This window comes from Haliotis rubra, unplaced genomic scaffold, assembly GCF_003918875.1.
Source record: "Haliotis rubra isolate DU_JTF1 unplaced genomic scaffold, ASM391887v1 Scf427, whole genome shotgun sequence".
In the NCBI taxonomy this organism is placed as follows: Eukaryota; Metazoa; Mollusca; class Gastropoda; order Lepetellida; family Haliotidae; genus Haliotis; species Haliotis rubra.
Window position 1 is genome coordinate 895,274 of NW_025767110.1, and position 12,933 is coordinate 908,206.

The 12,933-nt window shown below is 43.3% G+C and overlaps 1 protein-coding gene across 1 annotated transcript in view; it reads left to right on the forward strand.

The window, feature by feature from the left end:
- LOC124288843 (mitogen-activated protein kinase kinase kinase 15-like) overlaps positions 1–12,933 on the forward strand; it is a 69,917-nt gene that overhangs the window by 1,423 nt on the left and 55,561 nt on the right. The window contains exons 2-9 of the mRNA XM_046725399.1: positions 2,540–2,709; positions 2,846–3,068; positions 3,430–3,605; positions 4,305–4,380; positions 10,153–10,245; positions 10,424–10,530; positions 11,978–12,026; positions 12,756–12,877. Of these exons, the coding sequence (XP_046581355.1) occupies positions 2,564–2,709; positions 2,846–3,068; positions 3,430–3,605; positions 4,305–4,380; positions 10,153–10,245; positions 10,424–10,530; positions 11,978–12,026; positions 12,756–12,877 (992 nt within the window). The 5' untranslated portion in view covers positions 2,540–2,563. The remainder of the gene's footprint in view (positions 1–2,539; positions 2,710–2,845; positions 3,069–3,429; positions 3,606–4,304; positions 4,381–10,152; positions 10,246–10,423; positions 10,531–11,977; positions 12,027–12,755; positions 12,878–12,933) is intronic.

The window sequence follows — 12,933 nt, forward strand, 5'->3', positions numbered from 1 at the left end:
TCCAGCACACCTCGTCATTTTGATTACATATTCAGAGCCTCAAAACTAACTCATTTATTATAAAGATGTCACATGGTATATAGTGTTCAGGATGAAAATGTTTTGATGTGTGCAGCTTCAATATATTGTAAATGTAATGAATAACTTGCATTCATATACATAATAATGAAACTTGATGCATCAAAAGAAGTATATGTATATAAGTTCACATTTAGGGAAGGATAACAGTGTGTGAATGAATATTTGTTTGATAATGGTGTTGGAACCTGAGGATTTCAATAAATAGATGAACAACTTTATTAAAAATGGAGCAATGTTTCGATGTAGGTTTGGATTCAGTGTTAGAAGCTACACCGAAACATTGCTTCCTGTGTAATATAATGTATTAGCACAGACTATGTTTGATAGACAAATGCTGAAAATTGTCAACATTACTGAGCTTATTCAGTGGTTATGCATGTACAAATGGTAGTTCAGCATGAGGAGCTAATGCACACCAGAAATGGATTGCTATAACAGGGTATTGTTTTACCAGTGAGGTTTGCAGCACAATCCCACAATCGTCTTTATATTGCTTTAATACTTTTGTTGTAGTCAAATGCTAAGGCTCACACTCGCAGGTTATATTTAGATTAAGGTCAAGTGATCAGAGGCGTGTTCAGAACCGTGAGTGCCTGCGAACGCTAGCGAAGCGCTTGATCCTGAATGCCTGTGCCCATTTTGAGCGCCCACGCGCACACGCGAACCATCCTCACAGCTGCCTCGCCAAGCGAACCAAGATGGTGACCACGTTTAATGTCATTCGTCACCACTCGCCCCTTTCCGTAACCTTTAACTAGAAGACAAGAAGCTATTCGGCTTGTCCCGGAATAACACGAGTTGGTCACGAATGGTTTAATGTAACCAAGCACTCACGTCCGTTCAGGGCCGCTACGAGCGCTCACGGGAGGCAATAGCGTGGGCACTCGTGATTCTGAACACGCCTCTGGTGTAAGCCATATGACTGAAAGGGGGAGATAACCTGGTGGAAGGGGCATGGAATGTCATGCAGTTTTCAGTTTGTTGCTTACAGTGTTGCTACATGGTTTTCAAACACCAGCAGCAACAGTGTCAGAATACAGTCTTGTACTCAGATGACCCAGAATAAAAGCTTTTGCTGTGTTGGAACCGTAGGAGTTGTCAAAATTAATACAGATATTTGCAGCAGTGATAACTTTAAAAAATGCTTGTTTGGTCAGAATTAAATGGTCTTATCTCTTATCAGAGTTATCTGCCATTAGCTCTCAACAAGAAGTAAACTGTCAAGCAATGGCAGGTGATATTAAGATTCCTCATGTCCATGCAAGCATTTCAGTGAGAGGGATACTTCAAGTGACCTATTCAAAGATTTCGAGGCCATTTCTGAATCATCAGGATCTCAAGATTCATTGTCCGTTGCATCTGCAGAAATGTCTGTGCAAGGTTGCAGAGCTCACCTCAACACAGAAGTGACGACATTACTATGGACTGTAGAAGAGAAATCTGACATCGTTCTTAGGATCAGAAGATACAGAAGATTTATTGCTCTGTCCAGTCAGAGCTCTTCCCATGTAAAGTACGGCTGAAAGAAGAAGGATGTTCAAGACGTTATTCATACATCTATCACAAAATCTCTAAAACAGAAGTTTCCAAAACAACGGTATCACTCTTTCATAATATATTGATGAGAGCAATAATTCTCAGAGCCTACAAAGCTGCTGGACTTGATACACCAGTAGCATCCAATTCGCATGAAGTAAGAGCCATAGCGCTTCATAGCAATTGCTCCATCACATCCGTCATGGAGGGATGTTCCTGGAAGTCTGATACTGTCTTTGCCAATCACTATCTCAGAGATTTTGCACAGAAGACGTGGCTGGTATTCATCAATTTGGACCTTTGATTGTAGCACAGCAATTGACAGTTCCTTCGAGGAAATAATTTTCCCACAGAATCACATAGATTCATGAAAGTCAAATTACTGTTCCCTTAGCAACTAGTGAGAGTAAATACCCCCCAGTTTTACTATATAATTCAGAGCTTGAATTCAATTAAGTTTATGACATATTGTTAACACATGGATCGTCTTAAGTCTTACAAGTCCACAAAATCTTTATATTTCCTTATCCTGACTCATGCATATTATGCTTGTCTCCTTCCTCTTGCGAATAATAGTGGAACACTTGAAATCCCTTGAAGTTCCCTTTAAAAAAGCGGACGTAAAATCACTCACCCAGAGTAGCGTCCCTTTCCTCCCTTTGGGACCCTTTTGGTCACCTGACCAACTATGTCTTGTCACTCTCTCCGTATGAATGCCTGACCTGGATTTATAGTATGAGTCAGGATAAGTATAAAATAATATTTTTACTCTAAAACAAATACATTTTCCTACTCACAGACTGGATAGAAAAACCTCTTGCCAGTGGACCCTCATATGATCATGTCATGGTATATTTGTTTGCGGGTGCTATGTTAAGAAGTAATTATGGTTTTTGTCTGATTTTATGATTTTGTGTTACAGGTAGGATGACGTAGTTGTGTGACAATGAAGGTGGTATGTGTCAGCAACGGCAATGGAGGCAGTGGGGAGGGCAATTCCAAGCCTGACACAAAAGCTCTCAGTGTGACAAATGCTGATTATATCAAAGCAAGGAAAACTGCACAGGCTGAAATTCAAAAAGCCTGCAACAGGTAATAACAAACACAACATAGTAAATATCTTACACAGTATCTATGGTTTATTCACTGCAAAATTATATGACATATGCATAAATTATTATGTTTGGAATATTATTATGAAAAGTTTATTGTAAGTTTCATATTTCAGTTACAATGCCAGTCTGGAGACAGTTCCATTCCAGAAACTGGACTTTGGTGAGACAGCAGTGCTGGACATCTTCTACAACGCTGATGTTGTGGTGGTAGACATGAGCATCCCCGTGCAGCAGGCACCACTGTACTACCACATCGGCATCAGACAGAGCATGAGCATGAAGAACAACATTGTCATCTGTTTTGACACTGACCCTGAGGTCACTGTGTCTCTTCGGGTCAGTAGATCAGCAGATGCCCTATTTGTGTGGTGGCAGTGTGGTGATTGCTACAGACCATGTAGCAGGGGAAATGTATGTCTCAATAGCAGCAGCCTTTAGGTTGTCCTTCTCACATCTCTGACCAATGGTCTTAAGAAATTGAGAAGGCAATATGTTGATCATCTCTTGAATCTGATTCTAGCCTGCCAGCTGAAACTATTTTCTCTGACAGAAAGGGTAGAGTTGTATGTATATTTTGTGCAAGTGCCTTTACCTTTTCCTCTGTCATTAAATATATTTGAAAGTGTGAAGTGAAATATTGGTTTCAGCTGGATGTATTCTCCCAGCACCCAGTACATGTTGCCGGTTGTTGTTGCAGCTGTCGTGTGGGTCAGGGATCCTCTTCTTCCCGTACCAGGTTGACAGCTGTGGGGTCTGCTTCATCAGTGACCCCTCCCAGCCCCGCATCTCAGGGGGAAGCTGTGTCCACCCTGACGTACCCACCCTCAGTCGGAAGCTGAAGGCTGCCTTCAGTGATGTGGACCAAGACAACAAGTATGTCAAGCATGTACACAGCATAACAGAGACATGGGAGACACCTAGTTGCTATGTTGATCATACATACCTGCATAGATAGATCACAGCAGAGACATGGGAGACACCTAGTTGCTATGTTGATCAAACATACCAGTATAGATAGATCATAGCAGAGCATGGGAGACACCTAGTTGCTATGTTGATCGTACATACCAGCATAGATAGATCACAGCAGAGACATGGGAGACACGTAAATCTCATGTTAAACTTGTTAATGATAGATGTGGGCCAAGGACAACTTCTGGCTCCGAATAACATACTAATGATCACCTATAATCCTGAAATCATCTTGAACTGAGTTAACTAGACAGTTTATGGAAAAGCACTTTTACTACTTTACTTCACTGGTAGGTCCAGAAAGCAATACGAGGTTATATTGAGTTGTGATATAAGACAAGGAGGATCCATCATTATATACTGATACATGAGCTGTAAGATTAACCAGTCTTGACTTGCGTAATACAAAGTATGACATTTGCATGGACTTTGTGTAGTTGTTAGATTATCATCTCAGTCATATACAAGATCAGTGACTAAATAATGCTTTCATCTCGGCAGTTATTTCAAATATTTTTATTTAATGTGTAATTAGTCTGGTTTGTGAATATGACTGTATAGCTGCCTTTATACATCCACTTTATCCCTTCTTGTTCTTAGAGTACATGCTAAGGAGAGGTTTCTCAGTGATCTCAGAAAGGCAAGAGCAAATTTCAAAGGAGAGGAGTTGGCAAAGGTACAGACTGACACATTATATAAGTGTTTTTTTTATCCTTTGATCAGATTTTTTGTTCTCTTGATTTCATAACATCTTTTATTTGGGATTACACTTTCTCTGTCAAGTACAGATTCTAAATTATTTTTCCTTATCCTGACTCATACTGTATGCTTATCTCCCTTTCCATTCAAACGGTTACATGGAAACTTGAATTCCTTTGCTCCATGAAGCAAACATAAAATCCCTCACCCAGTGAGTTACCTCCCTTTTTCCGCCAAAGTGTCCAGTGTGACCTGAACGCTGGCATGCTCTTGTCACTCTCTCCTTCATCGCCCAAGCGGACGTTCGGTTGGTTTTCCTGGGTCCCTTTTTACGGCTTATATCTTTTATAATTTCGGCTAGATTTTCAAATTAAGGCAGTGAATTGTATTTTAGTACCTTATATTATCATAACAATGTATTTATTTATGTAGGTTATGGCTAGTTTATGAGATTTTCTCACTCGATTTCAGGTGACTGTCTCTACATGGTGGCATGTAAACAATGCTGGTTACACATTTCAGCGGCTGATCCGTACCCCGTGTGTTCTTCTTGTGTTAACGCATCGGTTTAACATTGTAAATATTATGCACATTAATCAAACTTTGCATTTAAATTTTTTTTTTGTTATCCCGTTTACGCAAGACTGTGGACAATCTTAGGTGTCAAGACAGGGTTGCCGCTGGCAAGGGCGTTTCCCAGTCATCTGGTCTTGAGTTGTCTCCTCTACCATCATCCGGGAATGTTAGCATTCCCTTGTCAGCTGACTTCTTGGAATCTCCCTCCGTGGTTATTCCATCTCTGCCACTCTTGCAGAGACAGCAACTCAGCCCTTCTCTAAGAGGAAGTCTCCTCTTAGGGAGGGTCTGATCTCCAGACGCTATCAAAGAAGTAGAAGTCGTCATCATCTTCGAAGTTGTCTACGTTGAAGTCGTCATCATTGAAGTCATCGTCGTCCCGGTCTTCACGTTCAATGAGACCTTTGAAGTCGTCAAAGCTTGCTGCTGAAGTTCTCTCATTCGCGAACGATCTGACGCCTGTTGACAAAATAGACGATTCATCTTACTCACAACCACCGGTTTTCGAACCGCAGATCATTGTGAGGTCTACGCAGCAGACGACTACTTCAGTGTTCGCGAACCCTTCTACGCAGAATCATCATGCGGCAGCTACAGCATCGGCCAGGCAGTCTACACTACCCAGCGCCTCTACTGTCCCAGCAGGGTTCACGAACCCTCGTGTTAGCAGCTTGCATACATCTGAAGAGTCTACTCACACCATTCAACAGTTAGACAATGGGTTCGCGAACCCTTCTACATAGAATCATCATACAGCAGCTACAGCGTCAACCATGCAGTCTACACTACACAGCGCCTCAACTGTTCAGTAGGGTTCACGAAGCCTTACACTAGCATCCAGCCAGCTTCTACACAGTCTACCCATGTCACCCAACGGTTCGCGAACCCCTCTATGGAGGCCGCCACTCTACATCAGTGCCCTCAGCCTACCAGCAGTGCTCTAGTTAACACATTAGCGTTTGCGAACACTACCCCGCCTCCAGCTTCAAGCGACTACCTGCCTCCTACCTTGCCTGCGCATCGTTTGCAAATACATCCGCTCCAGGATGCTACTACGCAGCCCTTCAACCAACAGGACTTCGTGGCGAATATCACCAGACAAGTTGTCGTGGCAATGAAGCAGCAGCAGTTGTCTACAGAACTCCAGCGTCCCCGTAACTAATCTACACCAACGGCATCCCTCAGAGACTCCATCCAGGATGAGGCCTTGGCATCGGATGACAACATCCAGGAGGATCCGGACTCGTCCATCTGTACGGACGCTGAAATAATAGCTTGGATCGGTGACAATCTGACGATATGTTGTCTTGTCCAGGGGATAGCTCTGCTTTCCCCTCTAGCAGCTGGAAGATACAAGAATCTTTCTCGCATGGACAATTGTCCATCAATTTGTCGAGGAGGCATTTGTGTCGCAGGCACCAGAGGAGGCAGACGTTGTCGTACAGGTTCTCTATGTTCTAGATACAGTAAGGGATCGTGATTTCTTTTGGAACCTCGTGTGGGAATCGCTCCGGCAATGTATAGTCTATCTCATTTCTTGCTGCCACCGCAGTTGTCTATGGCGCCACACTTGCAAGTAGATTTGTCTGGTTCGAATAGGTTGGGTAGTTCCGATATAGCAGCGAGGCAGTCGGTGCATTGGTGGTGCCTGTCACTTGTTTCTGGGCAGTCGGCGAGAACAATTCGGAATTTGCCCGCTGCAGGTCGAAATTGGTTCGGCATGCAGAGGTAGACAAAATTGACTATTTTGCCATCTTCTACAAATTGGCGAAAGCACAGCAAATAGAGTTCGAGAAACTGTCAAGGGATCTGGTATCGCTTGTAGAAGGTGTGTCCCGATTGCTCCAGGATTTGTTTCTCTTTGTCCGAAATCAAGAGATGGGGGCAGTTCTCTAGCAGGGTCTTGAAGACCTCTGCCATGTTGGAAGTTGTCTCTCTGTGTGTCTCGAAGCTGCGCCGGATTCGCGTATATCTGGCTTGCGATATGTGGTACTTCTTCTTCGCCTCCTGAAGGGACAAACGACCCACTCGGATCTCGGCATAAGCTTCGCACGATAGCTTGGTTCCTGGCATGGTGTGTTCTATACCTATGTACCTGTATATATCTAATTGGAGTGCACCTTCACCGGTGGTTTTCCTTGGGGGAGCCCCTGTATGGAGGAGGCGTAGAAACAACACTATCTAGGGGAGTGGTCCAAACCCTCATCGCCATACTGTTTGTTTTTTTGTGAGTTGGACTCCATTTTGTTTTCCATATACCTGTCTTGGTGTTGGATCAACTATTGGGGGTTGGGGGGGAGGAGAACAAGGAAGACAAAAAGTGTCTCTATATACTCAAATGCATGAATGCACTTCTTCTGGTTTTTTCTTCTTATTTTATCATTATTTTTTCACTGCGAATCGCATCACTGTTCTAGAAGATCGACAGTCAAGCATCCAGGCGTATCTTTCAGCTACTCTCAACTCACCACTGCCGATAAGAGCGTGTCAGTGTCTACTAGGCCTCCTCATGTCAGCACAGGCTCTCACATGCAGAGGAAGATTGCAGTTACAACCACTACCACGCTTCCTCAGGCCTCATATCGACAGAAGGTTTCCATCCCTCAGCTCCTGAAGTCGTGTCTACTCTGGTGGACGCACAAGTCGAAAGTCTGCGGCAGAACCTATTTGCAAGAGCTGGCTTACAACCTTCATCTCTTCATGGACGCATCTCTACAGGAATGGGGAGCGCACTGCAACAAAGAGACCGCATCAGAAAGAAAGGGCTCTACACATAAACCAGCTGGAATTCAAGGCGGTCATTGAGGCAGTTCAACACTGGGTGCAGCTGTTGAGGAATCAGTTCCTCATGATCCACACAGACAACTCTGCAGTAGCCTTCTACATAAATCTACATGGCTCAATGAGATCGGCGCTGCTACTAGAACTGATGTTCCAGCTCTTCAACTTGGCAGACGACCTCAACCTATGGATGAAGGCCTGCCACATTCCAGGGGCAAAGAACATCTTAGCCGATGCCTTATCCAGACCAGTCCGACCATCACCCACAGAGTGGATGTTGCATCCGGAAGTGTTCCCGCTGCTCACCAAAGACCAAGGCCGTCCCCTAATAGATCTATTTGCGACACAATTCAATGACCAGATTGCGATGTACGTCTCACCAGTACCAGATCCTAAAGCCTGGGTTCGCAATGCTCCAGCCATACCATGGGAGGGACTGAACGCGTGTGCTTTCCCACCGCCGATCCTGTTACCACAAGTTCTACACATGATCGCCCAGACCAAAGTTCTACGACTGATATGGTTGTGCCTTACTGGCCAGTGAGAACCTGGTTTCCAGACTGAATACAACTCATGGGAGAACCAATGCTGCATCTACCAGACTGGCCAAATCTACTGATCCATCCTCACACAAGATAGCCTCACGCCAATCCAGCAGGGCTCCCGCTTTACACATGGAACGTATTACGCACTGCCTGAGAAGAAGAGGGTACTCCACCAGAGCAGCTAAGGTAAGATGCTGCAGCACTACGTTTAGAGCTCCAGCCTGAGACCGCAACGTAGTGCTGCAGCATCTTACCAGCAACGACTACATCTTACCAGAGTCACACTACCTTTGAGGTGCTAACACCGAAGACGCTGTTCCTCCTCGCACTATCTACAGCTGCCCAGATGTCAGAGATACACGTCCTCGACAACGGATTAACCAGATTCGTCTCCGGCCCAGCATTGTCTACGATCCTCGGACCAGATGATGCACAAGACCTGTCCCTGTGCCCAGTCCGAGCCTTGAAGATCTAATTAGAAAGGACTGCTACAAGGAGGAGGAAGTTCAAGCGTCTCTTCATCCCGCTATCACCCACCATGACTATTGAAGTCTCCTGAAGTCTCGTTTTGGATCAGAGCCGTCATCCTACAAGCCTACAGAGCAGCAGGGCTGGATCCTCCTAAAGGTCACTTTATCACCATCATAGAAGGCTGCTTCTGGAAGTCAGACACAGTGTTCGCCAACCATTATCTTCGGGATATCGCTACAGGAGATGTATCCGGTATCCACTAGTTGAGCCCCCTTGTAGTAGCTCAACAAATCAGGATTCCTGCCAGACGATGAGAAACTCACCCTTGTCACGCTGACTTGTGGACGCCAGGCTGGCAGAGAGTCCATGCTCCACTGTTTTATGAGATAAGGCAGCGCATGAATGATGTAGACTCAGTTTTGGTAACGTTCTTGCCTTAACAGATAGGTCGCAATTTAGTTCTGGTAACGTTCTTACCTTAACATATGGGTCGTTCGAGATGACTAGACATCAAGGCATACTAGTTTGTCTACATCCACGAAATCTAGAAGATTTACTTCTTTTATTAATTTAAGAAGGTTGTGCCCCGATCATCATCAGAATTCAACACGAAGAAGCCATAAGAAAAGCTCCCAGGGGGTATAACAGCAAACGCTATGTTGACAGATTCAGTCACAGGGAGTCCCGTAGGTAGCTGACACACCACCTATTCCGTCTGATTCCTTAAGCATATAGCATGAGTCAGGATAAGGAAAAATATGTAATTTTTATGATAAAATTGATATTTTATACTTAACCTGACTCATGATTTGAAGGGCCCTCCCCTCTCAGCTCTAGGGGCCTCCCTGTAGGTGTTAGTGTGGGCTAAGGGAGGTAACCCACTGGGTAAATGATTTTACGTTTGTTTCAGGGAGCAAAAGGATTCAAGTTTCCATGTAACCGTTCAAAGGGAAAGTGAGATAAGCATATAGCATAAGTCAGAATAAGTATAACATATCAATTTTAAAAATTGGATTGTTTTTTAGTCCCATCTGGAATTTGAACCATCACTCTTAGAGTGATTCACCTAATTATTAGCACTCTGATATCTAGACTAACAGTTGTCCAACTTCCATGTTTCCTCTACTTCCATTACTGCGGAAGCTGTGGTGGCAGAGTGGGTTAGATGGCTGATGTTTCAAATCACTGATCGGACTCAACCAACAACTGTACTAGAATCTGTACTTTATGTAGAAAGTGTAAACACATGTTACATTTGACCACTTTCTAAATGTGTACTCTTGATTTAATAAACTATTACATTTAATTAAATGAAAAACCTTACAGGTGAGTTTTGCTGGTGCATGTAATTACTGGTGACCATTATGGTGTTGCAGGCACTGACTGCCATGCGCCGGAGACTGGACGACCCACAGCTGATGTCAGTGGATGTTGTCCTCAACATGCTCATCTCCTACAGGGAGAAACAGGTATGGCCAGCCTGCCCAGGATAGTACAGATGGCAGACAATGCAGATCACTAAAATAGCTTCACAATAGATTGTGTAAACTGCAGGTCTTGTTTAGTAATGAGCTTAACCACAAATTAGATGTCTCTGATTGCTATAGGACTTTGTAGTGATGAATGGCTCTTGATATTTGCTTTAAGGACTACAATGCAATGGTAGAACTGGTTGAGGATCTTGGCCGGATCCCAAACACCAAGGTGGTCAACACTATTGCAATCAAAAACCTGTATGCCTTCGCACTAAACAGGTATGTATCACCTTCCTCTCATCAATACGATCTGCATACTGTCAGTTATTCTTAGCCCATAAACAAAATAAAAAAACAACAACATTCACCACTCTTCTGATGCAAGTAGCTACTTCTATCACCCAAGTGAACTGCCATGCCCTCACACATGATGTATTGCCTGAGAACATGTACAGCGGGTGGCCATATTATTACGTACAAACATGGCGGACCGATTGTTGACGACAAATTTATGCGGGAGTTCAAAGAGTCATAACTCGTTAAATATAAACAGTCTTACCTCAATATTTTGTAATGTGTCCCTTGTTCCTTATTATTTTCAACATCCGCCTTGGAATAGATGAATAAAGATTTCTGATGAAATCGAGGGGAATATTTTCCCAGATGTCCCGCAACTTCGTGTTCCAAGTTGGCAGCCAACTGAATATTTCTTCGGCATCCCTGAAGTCTATTCTTCAGGTAGAGCCAACAGTTCTCAATAATATTTGCGTCTGGACTCTGTGCAGGCCACAACATTCCAGTAATGTCATTTTGTCGGTTGTAATCCTGAAACGACACGGGCCCGATGTACAGGGGCGTTGTCATCTTGGAAGATGTACCGGTTTCCCGGAAAATGTCTGACTATAACGGGCCAAAGCATATCATCGAGGATTTCTGTGTATTTCTGAGCATTTATGTTGCCATTAACAACACAAATGGTACCAACACCATGCCAGGTGATACAACCCCACAACATCAAACTGACGCGTGCCTGTCGTCCCGGACAAAGACACTGCGGGAGGTATTCTTCACCGGGCTGTCTCCAAACAAAAACACGATTGTTTTCCCCAATGATAATTTTACACACTGTACGATATCGTTGACCCCTTGCCCAGGCCAAACGATTTCTGACATTATAGTCACAAATTTGGATTTTCTTTCTAACAACACGTCTATGAAATTTATTTTCATATAATCATCTCCTTACAGTCCTCACCGATACACGTGTAGCCCTATTGTTGTTCAAATTCTCAGTTATTTCACCCAAAGGTGAAATCCTGTTGTCTCTGACCAACCTCAAAACTTGTCGATTGTCCCGAGGAGTCAGTTTCCTCATACAGTCTGTTCTGGAAGCATTCTCGACTGATCCACGTCGATTAAACCGCTTTGCCACCGAATATACGCTGCTTCGAAGCATTCCAAAGAATCTTGCAATGTTAGAACATTTTTCCCCATTGTTGCCGGAAATAGCCAGAATATCTAGCAGACGACAAATAGATTAAAAATAGAGTCACATGACAGACACGTGACATCATGGTCGATCATGTGACTGGATATTACGACGATATGTGGTGTCGTTTTTGAGTAGCAGTATTTTAAAAATGGGCATCGCTATACACGATATCAACGCCGTTACAATTGTACGTAATAATATGGCCACGCACTGTAACTACTGTTATGTTGGCAGACGGAACAGGAATGGTGACAGAGACAAGGCGCTCGATGTCATGGAGAAGGTCAGTGAAAATACCACAAATCAAATAGGAATTCATTAAAAATGTATTAATGTTTTGCATGTGTTCTGGTTAGAATTGGTCCTAAGCAGCCTGTGCTTGTAATAACAGATGGTTTAATGGATTGGATGGTCAGATTTAGTTGATCCCCTGTCATAATTCCCTGACCATTGCTCATTGTCTATCTGATTGTTTAATGGCTGCTGTCATTTTGCTAGAACATTGTTGAGTTCTGTTTGGTGTAAAACCACTATGTAACTAGTCATTAGTTACCAAAGTCTCATGTGTAGTTTCATTTACTTGGAGACTGAGGAGCAAAGTCCAGTTTGTGACAGGTCACTTGTAAATAGAGCGATAATGCTGGTTATACATACAAGATCTGAGCACATACTAACATGTATTTCTGCTTTAATTATGGGTTACTGTTATTCATTCCATTGTTTGAAAACTGTAGTGAGAATGATAATGATGTTCATTTTTGCATGATTGCACATCAGACAGCCAATGAATATTCAGAACATACACTCAGTTGATATAACATAGTCCATAGCTAATTATGAACTGTATCGTGTCAGTAGTTGTTGTTAAGGACAGACCATATACAAATATCAAGGGTTTATGTCACCAAAATATTATTGTGACCCAATAATATGTAGAATTATGAGTTTTGAACCATTTTGATAAGATGATGAGGCAGTTTGTGTGTGTGCCACCTCTGTTTGTTGTTCACAGGCCATGTCTGAGTCTGAGAGCCAGGTCCCAGACATGATCTGTTTGTGTGGCCGCATCTACAAGGACAAGTTTGTAGAGTCTGACTACTCCAACCAGTCTGCTCTAACACATGCTGTAGAGTGGTAGGTTTCTACTCCAGTCATTGAAACCCTTGTAATATTTAAGCTGTGGCTGGTTC